Source organism: Astatotilapia calliptera, chromosome 1 (genome assembly GCF_964374335.1).
Source record: "Astatotilapia calliptera chromosome 1, fAstCal68.1, whole genome shotgun sequence".
In the NCBI taxonomy this organism is placed as follows: domain Eukaryota; kingdom Metazoa; phylum Chordata; class Actinopteri; order Cichliformes; family Cichlidae; genus Astatotilapia; species Astatotilapia calliptera.
Genome location: NC_137422.1, coordinates 23,040,654 through 23,064,451, shown reverse-complemented (window position 1 = coordinate 23,064,451; position 23,798 = coordinate 23,040,654). Strand labels below are relative to the sequence as shown.

Here is a 23,798-nt window from a genome sequence, read left to right as displayed (position 1 = left end):
AACGATAGCTAAAATGAAACGATAGACGTTTTTATATCGTCATCCGATATATATCGTTATATCGAACAGCCCTAATTAGATATGTAGAAGCTTTGAGAAATGTATGTTGCTAAAACAGCTGAACTGACACAGTGATATTATCTTAAGGCATGAAGTACAGTTAACATTATCATAGTTATATAATAAAGCTGTCTTGGTTGATTTAGTGTAAGCAGTCTATCGTTGAATTTAAAGGTAGAAAAGCCAAATGGCTGCTCTCTGGGCCTAAGTGGTTAAGCCCGAAAATTATTTCTGATTGTTTTCTTGGTGGAAGCAGCTCTGAGTGGATTAATTATAAAACTCCCACTGCCATCACGGTGCAGGAATTTCCTCATCAAACTTCAGATCTTTATCGCGCTTAGAAACTGGACATCTGCTGTTTTTTTTGTTTTTCTTTTTTTATTTGAGGGGGGTTGGGGGGTGCCAGATGGCACGAGGGGGCTGGTGTATAAGAGTCTGCTGACGGGCTCACAATAGGACACAAAGGATGAGGATGACAAGACAAAGACTGGAGCAAAGCGTGAAAGACAATGCAGGAATGAGACAGCAACAGGTGGTTTGACTGCACACGTGTGCAGTTAGTATCACAAATCATTCTGGTTTAACTTAGTTATCGTTCACATGTGCACTTAAGCATTTCAAATATGCATTCCTCATTTACAAACTGCCGAGAAGGACAAAAGGCATCTCCTCTCACCTGCACTCTAGGTCCACCGCCTGACACTCTGGAGATGTAGCCCATGATATATTTGGCTGCCACAGTCTTCCCTGCTCCGCTTTCGCCGCTGAAAAGCAGATAAAGACTTCATCACATGCTTTCTCAAACACAAGCCAAATTCAGATACACCTGATAGCCTGCGGCACACGCTCACTGAGACATTGTTTTCTGTCTCACACAAGCACAGTTTTTATTCACTCAGTGACTAAAAAACACCCGCCCCAAAACTGTTTTTTGGTTTTGATTTTTGTTCACCTATTATGGGTTTTAAATGAATTTTCCTTCTTCCCGTTTGTTCTGGTGGCTTATCAGTCTAAAGCTTATGTCATACCCCACCTGCATGTGATCTGATATTTAACAATAAGCCTGCTTAGGAACAGCTCGGCCTGTGCATTAAATAGTTTCCTGCATACGTCCCAGTGCAGACTTTTGTCTCTTCTCTAAGAATAAACACATATTTTACATCCATATTTGAAAACAGAATCTGGTACATGGTTTGTTTACATGTGTTTGTTTTGGTTGGACACACTACAATAAACAGGATAATTTGGACTACTAAACATGGTAAACTTTGTCCAGACAGCCGGTATTTGGACAGTTACAACATTTTTATCCTTTAGAGTTTCTATTTTAGCGGCATCAACCTGGAATACAAGATTCCAGATTGCAAGTTCAGTCCTCAGCTTTCATTTGGAGTACATTTAAATCAGAAAAAAAAAAAAAATCACTATGTAGCAAATGTACCCAGATTTAAACACATAGTACCCAAAGCTGAGGGGTAAAAAGCAATTGGACACAGTACTTTTGTCCCAAATGTAAACCTACTTAAATTAAAGAGACTTGCAACGTATCTTACTCTATGTTAAAGTGAATAAAGAGTCTGAAAAAAAAAAGTGTAACTGTTTAAACACGTGTCATTTGAATTGCACAAACTCTTCATTCAGACAAAAATCCAGATCAAAACTGGTTGAGAATATGTTTGTGTGTGTGTGAGACACGTTTCGTGCAAATTTCCACCTCAGAAAGTAAAACTGAATCTCTTAAATAAGCAGTCACAGCTAGACAGCTACATTTACCGCCTTGCACGTGCAGGCGGATGAACGCTGCAGTAATAACGACATTTATCCCGTTTTGTTTACATAGCTTTCCTTCGTATCTTTTCCCTCAGCCTACTCTTGTCTTTTTCCTCTCCTTGCCTTTCACTGTGCCGGGGTCATACTTATTTTGACCTATGTGGTTTGGCAGTGGATGATGGCTGGGTCTGTTTTTTCTTTCTGTGCCTTAAAGTAGAGTCAGGATGGTACAGCCGCTGTGAGAAACACAGCTGCAGACTGTTTGAGACTGCCAAAGGAAGTCATGGGAGCTGCTCTATTACACAGTCTCAGTATAGCTGCACACATCCTACTATATACACCTCCCAGCCTGTACCAGATGCTAAAGTTTTGCCTGGACTTCCTCGCTGTGCAGTTTGGAATCAAGTAGGAAACTGATCGTTTAGTTATATGCATCTGAGAGCATAGTTTCTCCTCCTGCAATCGACCCTCTAAAGAGGTATTTCCAGCACAAGCTGCAGTGAGACTTTGAGGCCCATTTAAACCCCCAAAGGGGCAGGTCTCATTGTTGTGGCGTTTGAATGCTGAAGACATTTCTGACTTCTGCAGCGATTTATTACCCAAACAAGGACATGAGTTACACAATGCAGTGCAGAGGGAGGGAGCGTTAAGCATTATCTTTCATAAATTATTACTGACTTGAGCTATGTGAAGGATGTTCAGTCAACAGTCTAGTTTTGGCAGTTTTGAATCCAACAAGGTGTTCGCTGCATTCCCACAGAACTCGCTGAGACACATGTACAGTCTGTTTGACAAGATTTTCCTGTGATAATGTCAGTGCATTGTTTTTTTGTATGTTTTTACATTGTTTGTATACATCACCTCCTATGACTTTTGCCTGCATACTAAACATCTGTTTTAGTTACTGATACTAAGGAGTAGGAGGGCAGAGGGACCGTTGCTACTTTAAGACCCACGTTCTCTTCAAGTCATAGCTCACAGGACCCCTGTTTCAGTCGCTGACCTCTACTTTAAGATATTTGGTGAAATTAAGCAAATTTTTACAATTTTACATTTTAATTAGCGTGTCTTTATCTTTGTTGTATAGGCTACCCTAAAGTTTTTCCTATGACACCATGTTCTTTGTAAGAAAGTGCAGGAAATATACCGCTAGAATTTGACTACCTGAGACTTTGAGCGATCACACGAGGACATTCATTTTCATGCGTCTCCACATACAGCTGCAGAAATATCTAAAAGCCTAACATAAATGCATTTTCACAGTGCAGGCCACACCCAATGACTACGTGCATATTTTAAGCATTAAAATGATCCCGACAATCTCTCACCACACATTGTCCTTCTCAAACTGATCTAATTATAACAGCAACCTGCTCTGTTGACACCGATGAAAAGACACAATCATGCGTGGAAAGGATCCCACGCACAATCATTAAAAAAAGAAAGAGCAGATTCCTGGTAAAAAGCCAGCCGAGCAATGAATACGCCTGCTTTCTCTCAGACTGGGTTTAAGAAGCTGTTGTTCACTCGTCATGTGACTGAAATTTAAGATGGCTTCAAAGAACAAAATCAAGCAAAACTGCCTAGAAATTGTGAAATCGTGTATTTCTGAAATATCTGTATATCTGTATTTAGAGCACATGTAAAGGAACTGGTCCTCGATAAAAAACAAAAAGTATCATAAAAGAGAAATAAACACTTTGTTAAATCCAAATCGTCACATATTCAAATGCTGTTACAATATCAGAGAAATAAAAGAAATGCTCAGCCGCTCTTTTTCTGCATTAACCTCATTTCTGATTCTTAATATAATATTTTTTTAAAAACTGCTAACACAGGTGGGTGCTGACCACGCTGCACGGTTAGCAGTTCACAGCAGCCTTTGTTTGCTGAGACCTGGTTCATCATAAAACCACTTCCATGCTTTTGTTTGCTGATTTAGTCAATCACAAAATCCACCTCGGTGCCTTTATGTGGAAAACTGAACGAGCAACTGCTGGCTGTCCAAACAACAGCCGAAAGTGCTGAAGCAGGGCTCATTCATCATGAGGTAAGCACTATAGCAACCATGCTGCTCAGATGAGTGGGCCATAGCATAAAAACCCCCTAATGACACCACATTTTTCTCAGCTTTGTAGGTCAGAAACATTCATCGGGAAACTCAAACAGGCTGCGAAAGCATCTAAAACCCTCTAAATCTAGGGACCGTGCAGGTGTCCTCTTTTCTTTTTTTAAAAACAGGAAGCTTTTCAAAAATAGCTGCTATAGCGGCTGCTTTGTTTCCATCTCACATCCTGAGGATTTAGCAGCCAGATCAAGCTGTAAAATCATTGTTTTCCTATTTGAGGACTGGCACATTTTATTATTTTCTCTTTAATTTGTAATTCACTGAAGCTGAAAACAGTATGATGGAAAAACACCACACAAACACTGACTCAGCTCTACTGAATGATGTGGTCAGACCTGTTAGGTCTGTCCTCTCGCCCGTCTATTATCATGACCTGCAGAGCAGTTCAGTGTTGTGATCTCACAGATCACATTGCACAGATTATCGTCTCCAGCTTTTGTCTCATTTTGTCACATCCTGGACATTTGACACGCTAATATAAAGTGCTGAAGGTTACAAAAATATCAGTTGAAACCAATAAACTGGGCAACTATAGTATCTTAATAAGATATGGATAAGGTCATATTTTGGTTGATTTATGATCTTTTTAATTATTTTAGATTAAAGCAAATCTACTGTTTTTTTTAAAAGCACCGAGATCAGTCCCCAATGTACAGTACAGTTTATCAGGCTCTATTTTGAATGGATAATTTAAATAAAAATGCAGCTTTTCTGGTTCTGAAAATAATTTCCTTGTCACATGCCGTTAACTAATGATCACTATAGAAGGCAGAGAAAGAATGGCCGGAATTTCAAAGTCTTACCTAATGATGACACACTGGTTCTCACGGTCTATCATCATGTTTCTGTACATGTTATCTGCCAGAGCGTAGATGTGAGGAGGATTCTCATACTGAGCCTGAGAGAGGATAAAAGATTAAATTAGTGGTTAGACAAGTGAATATACATTTAAATACAACGAGGGTTTCTGTAGACAAAAACATGGATGCCATGGGCTCCCCAGTGTCACCCATTGTAGCCAACCTTTACATGGAGGAAGTGGAAAGTAAAGCTCTTGCCTCTTTCAAAGGGACAGCACCTAGCCACTGGTACAGATACGTAGATGACATCTGGTTCAAAATCAAAAGCTGAGAAGTAGAAGCTTTCACTGCTCACATCAACTCAGAGGACAGAAACATAAAGTTTACCAGGGAAGACCCAAAGGACAACAGTTTGCCATTTCGGACTGTGCTGTACCTACTCCTTGACTCCCGCCACAAACGTGGAGTGATCAGGACCCTGCAACACCGGGCAGAAAACATTCCCTCTAAGTAATAAGGGAAAGAAAAGGAACACACACTTGTAAAAAAAAAACAAAAAAAAAAAACTTTTAATACATGTGATTATCCCAGTTGGGCTTTCATCAAATCAGCACAGTAAAGAAGGTCAGACGCCAACTAGCGAGAAACAGACGGACAAACAGAACAACATCATCATCCCTTATGGATCAGGTTCATCAGAGAAACTCCCAGTTTCCATCCCAGTGCACTTCAGAGCCAGTCACACACTCAGACAAAAACACGGACACAACTCCCAAACGCAAACTAGACAATGTAGTGCATGCTGTGCTGTTCACCAAGGAGTGCTAAGACCTCCACGTTGGAAAAACCAAACAGTCACTTCAAAAACTGATGGCACCAACTGTCTGCCATCTTTACTCCAGTTTTGAGATCCCTTCCCAGGTGTCTTAACGCCCACTCACATCTTGCATCAATTGACCTCAATAAGTTTCAGTAAGGTCACTCAAGCTCCTTAGATCACTTTATGAATCACTAAGTAACACTTTTAACATCCATAGACTGTATATAAAAGATGAATACAACCTCTGTGACATCACCTATTAGGAAAGCCAATTATGAAGCTGTTGCCATCTTGGTGCTTTGAAACTGGATGTGACAAACTTGACCCTGACAGAGGCAGTTATTTATGAAATAAACATTATGTTGGATTCAGTATTACTGGGTGATATATTCTTTCAATTTTAAAAATGGGAAGTGTAAATTCTGACAAAATGCACACAGTATCGTGTTGCTGTACATGTTCAGTAGATCAGTGGTTCTCCACCACAGCTACAAATACTCCAAATTAGCTCAACTATTCTAAAGAAACGTGCAGAAAATTTAAAGACAAATGATTTCAACAGACACATAAGCAATAAATAAATAAATAAAATATATAAAAAAAATATACAAATAAATAAAATATGGAGACAGCTGAAATAGCCTGTATAAAATTATGCAGTCATGACTTGTTTAAGTAAAATTTTAGCTCGCAGTCAAACAGTCAAAACTCTTCCAACTGTATGCTAAATATATGAACAGTAAAGAAGAGCTGCTAGCTGAGAATAATAATAAATGATGAAATTTTTGGCAAAAATATCAGAAAAAAAAAAAGATGCAAAATCTACCTGGAACGTTAATAATAAATTACACGAATAGTGTAGTTAGCAGTTAAAGTGGAAGTTACTAACATGGCTCCATAATTGTTTTTAGTGCAATAAACAGCTGAACCTGTTAGCAAAATAATCGGGTCAAAATATCATGAAATGAATGGATCTAATCAAAAAAAAAAAAAAAAAGAGTAGTAGCAAAAATTAGGACATAAATACTTTAATACTGAGCTGAAGGGATGTCAGATAAAAAAGTTTGGACACCACTGCTCAGGGGTAGGCTTACTCATTTTATATTTTATTATTTTGTTATATTTCATATTCATTTTATTAATATAAAAAGTATTAAACAGTTAATTCACCATTAACTCGTAGTATAGTAACATCTGCTGAGAACTACAGTGCCCTGACGGTTAAGGAAACCTAGTGAAATTTTAAACGAACTTTTATGCATAATAAAGTTATTATGTAATCAGAGACAGGCTGACCTATAAAATCCACAAAAACCATAAAAAAAAAATTACTATAATACAATTACACACTGCTGTCATTTTTGTCTGTGATGCTAGAACAAAATAGCGACCTTTTGCCAAGACAGTTGCACTTGGTCCCTTTTTGTGATTATTTCAAACAACTTGTGAACAAATATGAACTTTTCCCCGATAATTTGAGCTGGCTAACCGTGCAAATATAAACCCCGTGCACTTGTGTGCAAATGTGATCTGAATTTGACATGTGTGATGCTTTCACAGTCTGTTAGAATTTTTAAAGCTTTTCAGTGTGCTCCTGGCTCGAGAATTCGAGTTCGCTGTCAACGGGCTGGCCAAGAGAGAGGAGGCAGACTCGAACAGGATGTTCTGTGATGGTGCTGCCAAGCTGCTCCAGCGGTTGAGTCAAGTTTGTGACAGCAGCATCTGCTCGCTGGAAAGTTTTCACAGCATCTAACCCAGTACATTTAAAACCTTTGTCTTTCAGACCGTTACCAGCCTAAACCAGCCTGACACTTCAATAACATCAGAGACCCAGAAAAAAAGCTTATTTCCTTAAGATGATGCTGGATCTACTTACTGCGCCTTGATACATCTCAATTTCTTTATCCCCAAAATATGGCATCTGCTTGAAGGGGTTGACAGATATGAGCACGGGACCGATGTACGTCTGGTGAGATCGTGAGTTAAAGAGATTAAAGAGTGGGAGCAAAACAGTGGTACCAAATTACAATTACCTCTCACAAAGAGAAAACTGTGTCGAAAAGAAAGCACTTAATCTCCAATTGCCATGACGTCAACAGAGATGGCAACAGTGCAGCAGTGTGGCGTATTTGGCGATCAGGCCTGAGCCTAAATAAGTATGCAGTGCTTACAAATGACAGAGAATAGACCGACCATGTAACACTGTGAGGTTTTATGCCTTGAAGCCAAAATGCAGCTCAAGGCAAATAAAGCAGCTATTGTGGGTGGCCCATAGTGACCCACAGCCTTGGCAGGGAGACCTCACAGTTACAGATATTTACTGAGCAAAATCAAAGGAGAGACTCAGAGCTGTCGAACCTGAAACTGTCTGCATTTGGTAAACTTGGTAATGCCGAGCGCTGGCCGAGCGACAGTGAGGGTTTATGTTTATGTAATGAGCCATTAGGAGCGGCCTTTCAAGGCACTCATTCATTCATCTCGTTTCACGTCGTGAATACGCGCGCGTGTGTGTGGCCACAGCTGCACTTTAAACTTAAACCCAGCATTTGTGTGATGCAGTGTATGAAAATGATAGCTCTCAAGAAGATCATTTTAAATCCGTAACACAATCAAATTCAGCTGTTTAAAAGATAGCAGCTATGCTCTCACCACCACCACCCCCTCACAGTGAAAGGCCTGGTGAAAGAGCAGGAGTTAGAGATACAAAGACGCCCTTTCCTCCCCGCTCACCTTCCAACACTGACCTATTACTCATTGCTAATATGTCACAGCGAATGACCAGTCAGCTATTCTGGGTATAGCAGGAAAGAGAAGGGCTCCGCTATTCCTCACTGGGGTGTGAACTGTGAGCGTGAGCAAAGGATACGAAGATGTAGTCATCCATGTATCTCTTCTTGAGGTTGTCCACGATGGCGTCCTCATTGATCTTGCTGAGCAGCACCATGTCATCCACGCCGCTGTGTTTGACATTGTGGCTCTGCCAGTGGTACCGGTAGTGCCCCCGGCTCCCCTGAAACAAAACACACACAATGTCCAACTGTTAGGTCACTGAAAAAGACAGAATGAGATCATGCATAGAGTCTGACGTCACGGATGCGCAGACACACTGCTACTTTTCAACACACTCGTCATAACCACACCACTCAGGCAATCAAACGAAAGTGGAACACGGTCATTATCACTCAAATAAAAAACACAGAAAAATAAATATTACACACATTTCCTGACCTGAGAAACATGTTTACATGAAAACAGTGCGAGGTCAGATTCCCAGGAGCGCTTGTTGCCAAAGATGCTCTAAACATTTATCCAGCATCCTAAAACTCTGGCTTCTCTCTACATCCCTGTTTTTCTTTTTAGTCGAGTGAGTCTCCGGAGAACTGAGGTCATTCATCATGTGCTATGAGTCAGTATTGTCTGGCTACTGTGGACGAGGGTCACAATGTGCTGTGAGGGGTGAGTCTCTTTCTCCTGGATGGAGAACCACTCAAAGACACGGACAGCATCCAGAACATTAGTCAACACACAAGTTAACTCTTGACTTCCTCTCTCTTTAGGGAGGAAATGTGGGGAGAGGAAGCAGAAGAGCAAGGCTTCAAACAATACTGCCAAGAGAAAGAAATCATTAGGGGCTTTTGGACCACGGGAGCTTTTTTGATAATTTTAGAATGTGGCGGCAGAACCACGCCGATCATCTTTTTTAGCTTGTAGAATAGAAACTTTCTCCTAGAGCTGTGTGTGGTGTGGTGTAGATGCATAGCATGACACACTGATTGGTCAAATGCAGCTTTGGTGCTCATCACTAAAATAAAAAGCAGCTGTGTGAACATCAGCTCTTAAAGTTAGTCTTAAAGAAAGGAAGCAGCAGTGAAGTCCAGGCTTTACTGAGTCTACATGCGATGGAAGAAATCGAACACAATTTCGACTCATTGGAGCGAGATATTATTTAGGCTACTTGTCGCCAGTCGATTTCATCTTCCTGTTAGACTACTAGCACACAAAAAGTCATGGAAAATAAAGATGCTGGAGATGAGAGAAGATTAGAAAGTAATCAACTACAAAACTGGTGGGGAATGGTGCAAACAAAACCAGACTGCATGACTTCGTTTTGTCTTTGTCCCCTCACTTCAGTTCTGGTGAGTCAAATTCAGCAGTTAGTCTTTTATCTTTGTACTATTTTGCAGATATTTGCACAGTCTAAGTAATCCTTATCACGTTTGTCGATAACGGTGAACTCCATTCTAGCCATTAGCAGCCAAAATGCTAACGCTTAGTCCTCAAAATACAGAATTCAAAACGAGTGGTTTCAGCCTGTGGTTTCAGAGTCTTCAGATAGTGCACGCTAACAGACACTTACTAAAGGACACACATATTAATCCCAGTTCTTTTATTCTTTCGGTGATGATACTTTCTGTGTCAGAAGTGTATGGTTGATTTGTTGTCTTGAGTACATAATATGCCTCTATATTTTCCGTGGATAAGTGAGGTTCGATTAAAGGCAGTCTTATTGTGGCATATTGTTAAAAATAAGTGAAGCAACAACAACAAAACTATGAATACAATAACTGTTGCTCAACTGTGGTTTCCAAGGACAAAGATGAAGTTTAGCAAGGCCGTCAATTATTTTCTCAACTCTGTACCAGCATCAGGGCTGAACTTTAAACCTCAACTTCATTCTGGTTTCTTGGGTTTAGAGGTCGCGGAGTCCTGCTTATTCCAGTGTTACACAACACGTTAAAACTGTAAGCCTGGATTTCCACCGAATGCTATAATCTTTCCTGCACATAGAGACTCTAGTACACGCTAGATGTGAATAAAAGTCAAGCACTAAAGTTGCTTTTACAGCAGGAAAAGGGAAAGAAACAAAAACAGCAAAGGGAAAAAGCCACAACGTAACACTACAGTACAAAATTAACCGTGGAAAGTCATTGTGCTTTCACTTATTAACTCTAAATTACCATGTCCAAGGAAGAGGAGAGCCAGAAGCATTTAATATCCTCCACAGTCTCTTTACAGCAGCGAGATTAAAACCACTTTACAGACTCAGTCATAGCATGGGAGATGGTGAGGAATGTTTACGGCTTTTCAGCTTAATTCAGCGGGTATTTTCCATTAGGTGGGAAGCAGCAAATTGCTGTTTGATTACTTCTCGACATCATACGGATTAACAGGCCTCACAACTTTTAGGTGTGGCTGAGAGAGATGCCGACTTCTTTCATTGTCAGCAGTGTCAGGATGATGCCACTCTTTTGGTGAAGTGAATTTGCTTCTCTATCTGTAAATTACAAAACTGTACAAAAAGAAATATTTAAAATGTATATCTGGAAAAACCACCTAAAGGGAAAAATCTTCCATTTTCTGGATGAGCAGCCTTTTAAAAGGTGTTGTTTACACACACAAAAAATGTCAGAGGAAGGGTGTAGAATTGCAATATAAATAGGAGAACAGCAGTATTACTGTGTACAGTAAAATGACAGCATATAACAGTGAGGCTGATCCTTCTAAATGCATTGTGTTCATCTCGAGGTTCCTTTGTCCTTAATAGACCTCAGTAAAGACACAAAGTGTTATTCGTTATTGTTGATGGATGAACTCGGATGATCTTCTTATTTCAGGAAATTACCATCGCACACTCTGACATTCTTATTTAGGTTAGCACCTTTTGTCCATCAGGAATGCCAATGTTAAGAGACAGCGCTGGCTCAACTGCAAAGAGAAAATAAGTGAACATGATATCTTTTATTTCTCTCTGCTATGTGTGGAATGAAAGTCTGCCGACTCAAGAAGGGAGAGGTAATAAGCTGGAAACGTAGGAGGCAAGAGTCACATATTCTTGGGTCTTGTCTAATGAGGGAAGCATACTAAGTAAATATTCATACTCGCAGCAGCGACTGAGGGAGTAGCTGCACACGTACAGACATCAGGGAGACGCCTGAAAGAATCACACTCTTCTGCTGCTGAGCAGCTCCGGAGCAGCTGACTGTGCCGACTGTAACAGCGATGATTGGCTGGAGCGTGACTTTGAACCAAAAACGCTTGTTTTATACTTTTAATTAAAGACACTTTTCCACTAATTTAAATCCAGACACTTAAAAGTTATGAAGCAGATGTTTCTCTACAGTTAGTGTAGTGTTGCACACAGCCGCTAGTTTTATTAAATTGAGTCCCTGCACATGAACCAGACTGTAAACAAACAAACAAAAACAAAAAAAACCTTTTGCAGGTTGCTAAGTGCAGCACCTTAAATGAGGAGGCTGTTTAGCATTTACTGTATTTCAGACTGGAGCTCCCAGAGAAAACCTGGGAGCTCTTGGAGAACATGCGAACTCCACACAGTTGACTGGGTTTGAATCCAGGACTGTCTTGCTAATAGGCAAAGGTGTTAACCACTGAGCCACTCTGCTGCCATCCTGTTAATAAGGTGAAGAGCACAATAAATAAGAGAACAGTGTAACAGTAAATAACTGTGACTCAGGACCTAATTACATGAATTGTGGATACATGACCTTTTATTTGTTCCACAACAAAGCTGTCCATCTCAAAGCACTAATTACTCAACTAATTTAATTTAATATGAGGCCACAGCACCATTAATGTCTAATCAATTACCTTTTATGGTAAATAATATTGAACATACTTTCTCAGGTTTTACAGGTTTTATGGTATGAAATCGCTTTGGCTCAGTTTACAGGAAATCTTACTACTGTTACCGTAGTCTGTGGTGATGGAGTAAGACATACACACACACACACAGGGGACATCTGGCATAATGTGGAGTCTATAGTGGCCATAACGACATCATCACCATGCAACCGGAGACTTCCCTCTGAGCACAGCTATACACAGAAGGAGCTCACACATGGCAAGATCTATATAAATGCAAATATATATAATATTGTGACAACAACTTCCCCTAAAAAATATGGGCAGAAAAGACAGTGGATTCCTTTTCTCTCGTCAAATCTGAAAACAGAACCAGACCTTTTCCCAGAAGTTACTACAAAGGAATTTCAACACCGCTCCTGATCCATAAGCCCAGGCTTTCCCTCCATGCAAATACCATCACCATATATGGAAAGTGTGTGAGCAGCTCTGACTCGGGATACAGGAAATGGCTGGGTTTGATTCACTATCATAAGCGGCACTTTCCCTCTTATTTCTCCCTTCTATGCCATTTTCCTCCTTCTTCCACATCAGAGTCTGAAACAGTGAGTCCACCGTGTGTTAGGGCTAGGTTTCTCCTCTGCCCTCTGAGACAGATCTGGATAAAAGCCATGAGAATGAATTCCTCGCTTCTAAAATAAGAAGCAGCTAAAGCCATTGAACACTGAGCAGCAAAAGTCTGGAGAAATCACACAACTTTCATAGAAGCACATGGCTGAGGAATCCTCTGTGAAGCTGATCGCTAGCAGTACGAGTACAGAGAAAAGGTCTCGATACAGGACAACATCCTGTTTCGCATCATGAAAAACTGAAGGATATTTTAGCTAAAGCTGCTGTAATTAAATTTATCCTAAGAACAGCAGTACAAGACAAGCTAATACTGGTCACGTACTAAAGGAGACTGCAAGAAAGCATTTCAGTTGATATGACTTAAGACTTTTGGCCTGGATCAGACCGTCTGAAGCGAGACCCTACATCTGATAAGCCCTCAGATATCAGATTAGTTGTGCTGCCATTCCAAGTCGGAGCTTTGTTTAAATATATTGTTCCTAGCGCTGATTTCATGAAGTCTATTTTAAGAAATTACACACACGCAGCAATTAACTTACAACATCACATATTTGGGTCGATGACATAAAAACTAAATGGAGCCTGTGAGTTAGATCAGCCGGGCAACTCGAGCCGCACTGCATCACACACACGTAACACGACCCACTCTCCTCACGTCGCACAGCAAACACAACCTCCTAATTTGTTTATTTTTCTATTTAAGCAGCAAAATTTCCCATCTTTCCCTCTGACGTGTCGATGATTCGCTACCTGCAGTTTCAGCCCCCTCCACAACCACAGCCTCCACCTGTTAGTGCCTGGGAGATGTTTAGTCATTACTCCCCAGTTTAGATTTGGGGGTGTGATAAGATAAACTCTATCTGATGGTTACTTCAGGACTATCAGGACTGATCAGTTGTGTAAATCAGACAAATGACATAAAACCAAGAACAAAGACCTAAATAATTACACAACGTAAACACACAAATTGACAATAATGCTGGACAAATCCAAACAGATTTAAAAGGTTGGCCCCTGCCAGTACATGAGCTTTAACCTCCAGCCTTCAGCTTCCCTAAATAAGTTAGTTTTTTTTTTTTTTTCCATTGCTTACTGAAATTACATAAAGTTACTAAAGCTGTCTGGAAAACAGGTCCTCGTTCTCATCTTTATCACCCTGGTTTCGCTCTTCCAAACAGAGCCATATGGTAGCCATTGCAGCAAAAGGCATGTCACTGTTTGCTGTTAACGATCTCAAGGAAGTCTGATCTCTCTGCAGGTGAGCTGTAAAGAATATTGCTTGCCCTGACCAAAAAGTAAACACAGGATATTTAGTCACTCTTTTCCTCTAGTACTACTTCAGCTAAGCTGCTACAATCACCGTCTCCTCAGTAACGCCAAAGCAAGTCAGGGAATCGCTCCAACACACATTTAGGTTAGTGGGTTGATTTTGACCGATTTTCTTTTTTCCCCCTCTTGAACGCTTGTTGTGATCCAAAACATTTCAAACAGTGCTTAAGGAGTTACCACTCTCTAAGCTGAATTCCCACCTGGTCTCTGCTGCTTACGCTTGTACTTTGTGTGAGATTAGTCACTGCATGTAATTGGGCCAGATGCAGACGAAACCGCTGACTAAGATAGCTGGCCTTTCCATGGTGGAGGAAAAAGATAAACAATGATGAGAGATGGAGGAGGAGCTCAGCAGAAGAAGCAAAGAGAGTGGAGTCAGAGGAGCAGTGACCCAGTCTGAGCTTCTCAGCGAGGGGATGCTCATTCAGGTCTAAGTAAGCTCTGTACACACACATGCAAACACACAGAAGCAATGCTGAAAACTACAGTTAAAAGCTGGAGTCTGATTAAAGAGCTCATTCACAGTTTAACACACAGAGGAGGTCTTCCTCTAAAATAAAGCAGTTAAAGTTAAAACTGGTCTAAAAATTAGTTTTTTTGTTTGCACTGGGAAACACAGACAAGCCTTTTTTTAAACACAGTTTTCAGATAATAGATCAGATTTAAGTTGCACGTCAGGTTTTTGAGATGTTTTGATGTTTACACACTTTAAAAAAAAAAAAAAGAAAAAAAAGAAGCTTTTTCCCACCAAAATATTTTCATACATTTATTCTGAAAACTAACCAGAAGACAGTGGTCAAAAATGTTTGAGCTCTTGCTGGCTTGTACCGCACATCCGTGTCTCTTTGCTTGGACCAGCAGTAGTCGCCCATCATGTATGGAAATTTTCCCTGATAACAGTTTTCCATCACTTGTATATCTCGATGAAATCTTTCTCCATGATCATCGCAAACACCGCCCAGACAAGATGGAAGAAAGTCAAGACGGGAATGTAAAAAATGCATCTTCAGTGACATTCTGGCACGCATTAGCTGATATGCTTTCAGCATGTTATCCACAAGCTCAGCAATATTCTTTGCTCCGTGACTGCCAAGGACAACCTGCACGAATGCTTCCCGTGCTGCTGATTCAGACAGGCTTCAGTTTACTTTCAAGCTCACTGTCGAGCATCACTTCACAGATTTCAGGATCAACAAAAACACCTTCCTTCACATTTTTCATGACCATTATTACTTAAAAACAACAAACAAACAAAAGGGGACGTGCTAGATCCCAGTAGCGAAATGCTTGCTGACCAGTTTAACCTCCTAAAAATATATTTTTATAACTATGAAGGTAAAATTCAATCTTGCATCACTGCAAAACCACATATTGTAGCACTGCAACAACATGCAGTCACATTTGGCTCGACACAAAAAAGGATGACGAAAGGAGGCAATCTGTCACAACACCTGCATACAGACCGAGAGGAAATATGACTTCTGATCATACTGAGAAATATATAGCCTCCAAACTCACATATTTAACACCAGCAGCAGACAGCGATCTTTAACTTTAACGTCTTTTTCCAGCCAGGTATTTCCAGTAAAATGTAAATCAGAAATGTACTAAAAATAGCACAACAAATACTAAATATAAATATTAGGATACTAAAAATAGAGTCGTGCAGAGTGTGTAGGAACAGCTTCTTGTGAATATAGGTGTATTGTACTGGGAATGACATGCTTTTCCATCTGACAGTCATGGATCACAGACTGGATTTGACTGTTCCTCACCTGGAAAGGAGGAAAGGAAAACACCAGTTTCCACTCTACACCTGCTGAAACCAGCTGCTCCACATATTAGCAGCTCCATATTTTTGTCTGTAGAAGATTGTTGAGCAGAGACTGTGGGTTCTCTTGACATCTTTCCACTTCACAACTTCAAGGATGACAGCGGTCACTTGGATGTAACTGGGACACCATCATAAATAATGCAAACAACAAGCCTGCCCGGAGTTTCCATGCTTAGACTTCTCACACTGTTGTTATGGATCTGAGCTTCTACAAAGGAATAATAAAAGGAATCTATTCTTCGGTGAGGATTTGGAAACATGAGCACCGACTGGCTGCGATGACGTTAATATGCTATGCCTGCAGGGCTGGGCTGAATGCTGCCCCTCCCATATAAAGACGGTATAATGATCATGAGTGAATGGATACTTTAAACATTAGTCTCCTAAACGGATGACAATAGCAATAAGGTTGCTAATAAAAACACAACATCAAAGACAATGTGGTTCAGGGTGGAAGTCTGCTGAAGAGGCATGTCACTAAGTGCTGCGTTTTCCTTTTTAAAGCAGTTTCAGTTAAACATAAACAAACTATCTGCAGTGGAAACCAATTCATAGCCATGCCAGTGCCACAATAGGGCCTCAAATCAGTGAAATCCAAACTACAGTCAAGCTAAACTGAGCACACAAAAATACATGTTACAACCCATCCCAGCTTTCCGCGTTACCTTCTGCTCCAACTAATTATTCAAAGCTGTCTCCTCTTCTTAGAAGGTAAGAGTCAGTCTGGCATTGAGGGAAGAAACCTTAAAGTTGTTTGTTACGGTAATTTGCCAAAAATGGCTTTGTTTTTGATTACATAATAATAATAATAATAATAATAATAATAATAACAACGAATCCAGCGTTTCATAGTGCACTGTGAACAGAAAAATCCTTTAAGAAGCTACAGTTGCAACTGACATTATCAAACGACTGCCAGGAAAGAAGGAAATTAGTAAAGCCAAGGTCACTGAGATCAGTTCCAGATGAATCAGAGCAGTTGGACTTTAGAGGTACTGCTTCTGCTTTTTTGTGTCTATTAAAAATCTGAACTTGAAATAGACTTCAGCTGCTGGAAAACTTAAGTTGTAAAAAACAAACAAACAAACAAACAAAAAAAAAAAACTAAACCAACCAAACACAGCATTACCTTAATTAATTTACTGCAGCCCAAAACTGTACTTGATACAGTGTTGCAATAAAATGAGTAGCTGGACTATTTGAAGCAACTCTGCATTAGGAAAGAATAAGATTTAAAATTAATTAATTAATCATCCCTGTGCTTTCATGCTGAAATAAACACGATTTGTCTCCTACAGTTTCGGAAGTGTCATGCATGTAAATTATGAATGTGATTTTAATGATGCTGACTCCATAAAAGTGAACTCATGGAGAAGACAACTAATGACTCGTAGGTTTAACTCAGGCTTGTTTCGTTCAGAAAGTTACTGCGCTGCTTCCCAGTTTATGATTAACAGAACGCTGGACTGCAGTGGTTCGTAATACCTGCTGCGTTTGACTAAATTTTGCTGCTGACTGAAACAAGGTATAAGGAAGTCTGGACCCTAGTAAATTGCCTTTTCAAAATAAAACACTAAAAACTGCCATGACTGGGTTGTGTTTGGGGGGTTAGATTGATGCACGACTCATGAGAAATGACAGCTGATTGGTTTATGGTACGACAACAGAAAAGGATGTGCAGCAGGGCCAGAGGGACCGAGTAAATAACTTTTCCTCTTGTGCCATTTCAATTTGAGGCAAAGCTTTGCAAGCTACTTTGCAGCCCACCTTCAATCCAGTCCCACCGTTTCCTGCTGTATCCAACTTCCATGCTTCTTTCGATTATAACAGCCCTGACTGAACTAGTGTTTATAAATGATCAGTCAGTGGGTGATTCCACAGTGACTCAGGCCTGCCACAGGATATGTGCCAGAAAAGACAGCTAATTCAAACCAGCTAATTCTGACTTTGTTTCCAGTCAGTTTGTTTATGTCTATTATAGAAAAGCTGACAAGCCTTGTATTAAAAGCTTGTACTAAGTTCTTGTTCCTCCTTGATCACTGTCTACAGCTGTGTGATTTTTTTCCCATATATCTTAATCCACAAATAGAGAACCTGCTCCATCTTATCCAGTGCACTTTTCCTATCAGCTGTTCAAAGATGAATGAAAGATTATGACAGCGGACGAGAGGTGGGGTCGCCAGTCGATTGCAGGGCTAAGACATACCCACACCTACCGATCAAGCATTTCTTTGGACTGATAGGAAACCAAAGGAAGGTTACAAGGTCCCCTTTTAATTAACTGTGTGGGTTTCTTTAACTTTTTTTTTCAAATCAATCGATTAATAAATGCAGAAATTTCAGGTTGTGTCTGGTTTCGACTCACGTCCGTATTCCTTGTTGTTATTAGCTTAACTATTAGCCAGCAGCAACAAAAGCAAACTCACTAACAATAACTAATGTGTCAGAGGGAGTATCAAGCTTCTTGAAAAACACAAAAACACATACATTTTCATTTTCTGTGCCAGCACAGTTTCATTGTGAGCAAATCGGGCTAAACAGTAACTAACAAGCCAAATTTCCTACAGCAGCATCAAGACAAATGAAGGGTGGAGTTAAAGGCGATTTGGTGGCTGAGTGCTGGCTGGCATGGGATGATGGGAGGTTAAGAGCACTTGCATAAGTCTGACCTTGTTCCTGGTTTGCGATGAGGTAAGCCATACATGCAAATAGGCAGGTATAATAGGACACTGCTTCGTTCAGGGTAAAAGAACAAGGAGAATAAACAAACATCTAGCACGAAGCATGCCTACAGGATAATGCTGACACAGTAAGAGCATTTATAAGGAAGTTAATTTATCCTTTACTCTATGAACAGATTACCTGCAAAATGGAAGAGAGGCTGGTTGTGTTACTGAGCTGGAAAGAAGGATCTAAACCAGATAAACTACAGCTTTTCCATTGGACACCAAAGACAACTGATACATGAGAAAGCCATTGCTTCCATTTGAAACTCAAACTGAAATAAACAGCTAAGCTTACAAGTTCAGAATTCATGACAAATGCCCTGTGAGGCTTATTGCACACAGCGCTGCAGCGAGCTAAATCCTTAGGCCTAACATTGTCAAAATGCTGATCGATGCAGGTGCAGTTTGTTAGTTAAGTTTGTTAATATGCTAACATCTGCTAAATAAAAAAAAGTCTTTAGTTAGCGCTGAATATCATTGTTTATAAAATGTATGATCCATCAGACACATTTGACCTAAAAGTAATTGAGAGATTTTTAAAAAGTCATCAAATTATTCCTGATATTTCAGTCTGGTATAAAGTGATTGGCCAGCCCAATGACACTGACCGACAAGCTCCACTGACATGAGCTAATAAAAATGCAATGATAATATGTGATGACTCAATAAAAATATTTCAGCTGTTTAATTACAAGTCACACTGAAAAGAGTTACTATCAATCTCAGAGAAACTGTGCCACTGAACGCTCGCTCTGGGGCATGACCTTTGGCGATCAGCTGAAGCAGCTGAATCCTCTCTGCATCACTGAAAGCACTGTGGCTGAGGACTGAAGCCGAACTACAGCAGAGCAGGCAGAGATTTAAGTGTTTTAAAAACAAGGCCAGAGCCAAATTGTGCAGTTACTGGGGAATTTCGGATGAAGGGAACACAATAAATAAACACAGAGACAAAAAAAAACACTGCTTAACTGTTCCCCACCTAACCACTTCCACTGAATCATGCTTCATAGTTACAAAAATACCCAATGTCCCATCACTATATCACTTACTATGAAGTCACGACTATTAAAATATGCTTCTTTTGTGAAAGGTCACTCATCAAACCTTTTCTGTGGAAATAATTCTCAGCCTCCACTCGTGTTGTGTGGACGTCTGAAGTCCCTCCTTTTTTCCCCTAAATCAAAACCAAAAGTCTCATCCTGCCTTTGTTGTGTGTCCTAAACATTTTTTATAGCATCCATACTGCAATAAAGAAATAAAGATTATTATAACAGCCAAGGTCCCAGTGATCCAGCCACATTCTGTGCAGGAAGTCCAGCAATTTCATGTTTGGGAAATCATCTTCATTTGACTCCAACTTTAGCTTTAGTAAAGATATTTTGTCCAAATGAGAAGATGTAATAAAATATCATATCATCACAGAATGTGTTCACGACCAACAAATCCAAAGAAAGGGATAAAAAATAGTCCATCTGATTGCAATCATTTATAATAATAAACAGTAGCAGTAATGGAAATGCTTAATTTCTTATCAAAAAAAGAGACTCTGCAGTTGCAGAGTGAAGTAAAACCAGATTTGACACTTGGGCAAAATAGAAGAAAGCTCAAAAACTTTTTGGTAGTTGACAACTTGTGTTTACAATGTGTTTGACACATTTATAAGCGATTTATAAGCTTCTCGTGTCCTCACTGATTTACAGCAAGTGCAACAGTAGAATGAGTCAGCACTCATGGGGTCCATCAGGCCAAACAGCAAAGTGGGGAAAACTTGGCTCCGTAACAAAGACGTATGGAACCGATTGAGGAGTGTGTGTGCACACTGCACTGCAGCGACAAGACTAACGAGTTCCCCAGGTCCACAGAACGGGTGTTCATCCTGTTTTCAGGGACAGGGCTTGAATTCCAGAGCAAGTCTCTAAAGCAGTGATGGGTTTGAAAATGGAGCACCAGCTCTGAGATGAAGTATGCACCTCCCTGCTGGAGAGACTAATGCAAACCAGCTGCTCTCATGCCGACTTGCTATTCAGCATCTGGCAGAGAAGGAACCACTGAGCGATGCTGGTGTCTGCTATTCTAGACAGATACAGTGACAGACTATTTTCTCTGCACGAACTGATACTCTTCTTAACCTCTTGTAAAAAGCTTTAGCAAGAGTGTGTGAGTGTCAACAATGTCTACAAAAGCTGAGTTAAATGCTGCAGGATTACATATGTTGTGCTGACTGGATATTATCTCAACCAAACCGACAGGTTTTAATGCATCACCTAGGAATCGAAGAATGCAAACAGCTTTCAGGTCTACCTGTTTTAAATGGACAAAGCATGTTTACAGTCTGAGGTACTGTACAGACACGTGGAAGAGGTTCCTAAGTTGAATGGTGGGTACGTTTTTCAGTTGCCTTTCAGGATATTTCTATATACAAGCCACAAAAAAAAATATTGCAACCCCCCTTCATATAAACATTATGTCTCCAACATCAATGATGCAGCCATATCATTAAGTGGAAATGTGCTAAAAGTCTGTATCAGCTGTTTTATTAAGAGGACAGGGTTGAGGAAATGTTTCCAATATGCAAAACATACAATATCTCCCATAACTTCTCTTTAGGTGTGTTTTCTGCCGACCTGGCATTTAGAAACCAGGAAAAACCTGCCTCTCTGTGATGCATCGATACAAAGTAAGGTGCACACAGTACACACTCCACCTGACACATTGTCCTCCAAGGCTAACCGGTTTTCTAACAAAAGAGACTGAACCTAATTTATCAGTGCTTTCTGACTACTTTCACCACAGGCAGTAAAAACTATAAGTCTGCCTGAAACAGCCAAGGTTGCCGCTTCTTATCATAGGATATGTTACACTCGTCAGGGATCAAAGATTAATAAAGCAGCGATTGTGGTTTAAAAGATTTTTCTGTTAAAAGCCTCCAGTGAAGCAATCTGTGAGCTATATTTATGGACATGTGAGTTATCAGTTCGAATTTCGTTAATATTACTTAAGAAAACTTTCAATTAATATTTAAAATAAACACGTTTAACACCCGAGACAACTTTTATAAGCAGACTAGAAAAAGGAACCGCCGCTCCGTGGCAAATATTTGGATTATGATGACTATATTAAACAAATAGTGCCCTACTATCTCAGCCAGTGTAAACACCGCTTACCATCCTCTGTCCTCACAACAGTCGCAGTCTTCGATGTCGTATTCCCTGCGATCCAGTGTCTGAGCGAACCTCGGGGAAGTTCACGCTGTTTAAAACAAGGTCTGACTTGTTTAACCTAAAACCAAGCGACCAAATCCAAAATATACACAAGTTATTCCCGGTAAACTCCAGACAGCATGGATGCGGCTCCTTAGCGGTGCCCTCCGTCCATTGTTGTTCAGTCAGATGTGAGTCCTCCACTGACAGAAGCACAGCAGTCCTCAGACAACGAGCCGGATGGTCAATTTACGGAGGAGCAGTGCCCAAACAGCCCGACTCTAAACACAACACGGGAAACTCGGTCCAATCAAAGCGCGAGTGTTGTTAAATATTCATTAGCTCCTGGAGGGAGGGCAACTGGGCATGCGCAAGTTTGTCGTTCCCTAACAACAGACTCAAACATAAGAGGACGACTAATAAACATGAGCTGTCTTCAAAGAGAGAGCCAACAGGAAGGCAGATGGTACTATGATCCAGCGCAGGGGCGTAGCTTATAATGTCAGTGGGGTCTTAGCTTTTAGGAAAAGTGGCAAAGGAAAACTCATACAGGCTAAAGGTCGTGTTTTCAGATTACAGTACTCACTGAATGTTATAATACACTATTTCACGATCATTTCTACAAGTCTGCAGCTAGTAGAGACCTTATTCTAAACATTTTATATCCTGCATAGATGCAACAGGGTCTTGTGTGTGTGTGTTCCTGTCTAGCTATCTTTGTGAGGACCGAAATCTGCATTCTACTATACTTATGAGAACCAACAGGACCTTTGTCTGTGTCCTCACAAGTTTGAAGGCCTTTTTGAGGCTCAAAATGTGGTTTTAGGGTCAGGGTTATAATTAGGTTGTGGTTAGGGTTAGGGTAAGGGGCTGGGGAAACCATTATGTCAATGAAGGTCCTCACTAAGATAGCTGAACGGGGTTTTGTGTGTGTGTGTGTGTGTGTGTGTGTGTGTGTGTGTGTGTGTGTGTTTTAACCCATTACAATAGATTACCTACATGACCAAAGTATTGCTGCAGAGCAAATCTATAAATGACCTCAAAACTGAAATACTTAACTACACTGAATAACCTGACAAGTGTCTAAACATCATGTTATGTACAGAGGTTTGTAATGTAACACCATGAAACATGCAGAAGCTGGTATAAGTTAAAGAGCAACATTAAAACACTCTTTCTCTTTGTATTGCATGTGAAATAATAGTTTGAACTTCACACACAAATTTGGGGATGTCGGTCACACCATCTTCATAATGTTTGGACGCATGAGACTGTAAACTAAGAGATACAAACACTTTAACATTATGTAAAGAGCACAACTTACGGATTTCAACATATGAAGTTTTCATTTATTAAAAATCTTATCAGTGTTTGACTCAAATTACCAAATACAAATGTATAAACCAGGTGATAAGAACATCTATCTTAGTTATTTTAACGGGACAGTAATATTAATTCTTAAACCTAATCATGAGTAATTGTCTAACATGCTGATGAAGAAAAATACTGTCAGCTTTATTCAGCAACTTTTAAGATCCACTACCAAATTAGGTATAGAGTCAGTGTGTAGGCCAGTAATTTAAAACATAGTTACAAAGACATGGTGTCACAGTCTAACAGCATGATGCAGAAAGGACCTCTAATCTATTGATTTGCATTTATGACAGCATATAAATCCTTTTCAAAAAGCATGGAGGGGAAGAGATGGATCAAAAGTCCAAAATGACAAGAGTTTTAAGCTTGCTGGTTTTCACTAAATAAAGGATTCCATTTTGACATTTTAATGGGGCAGTGTGTCCTGGGAAATACAAGTTTCAGTCTGCGTTCAATCTAGTAAATACAAAACATAAAAAAATACTTAGTAATCAGTCTAAATGACATAAACAGTAACATTAACT

At 40.0% G+C, this 23,798-nt stretch overlaps 1 protein-coding gene across 2 annotated transcripts in view; it reads right to left on the bottom strand.

The window, feature by feature from the left end:
• The window catches only part of myo1ea (myosin IEa), a 49,288-nt gene extending 27,135 nt beyond the window's left edge, over positions 1-22,153 (bottom strand). For both annotated transcript variants that reach the window (XM_026168753.2, XM_026168763.2), the window contains exons 1-5: positions 21,865-22,153; positions 8,445-8,588; positions 7,455-7,544; positions 4,762-4,856; positions 737-824 (exon numbers count right to left, since the gene is read on the bottom strand). In XM_026168753.2, the coding sequence (XP_026024538.2) occupies positions 737-824; positions 4,762-4,856; positions 7,455-7,544; positions 8,445-8,588; positions 21,865-21,867 (420 nt within the window). In that variant the 5' untranslated portion in view covers positions 21,868-22,153. The remainder of the gene's footprint in view (positions 1-736; positions 825-4,761; positions 4,857-7,454; positions 7,545-8,444; positions 8,589-21,864) is intronic.
• Between the last annotated feature and the right edge of the window lie 1,645 nt (positions 22,154-23,798).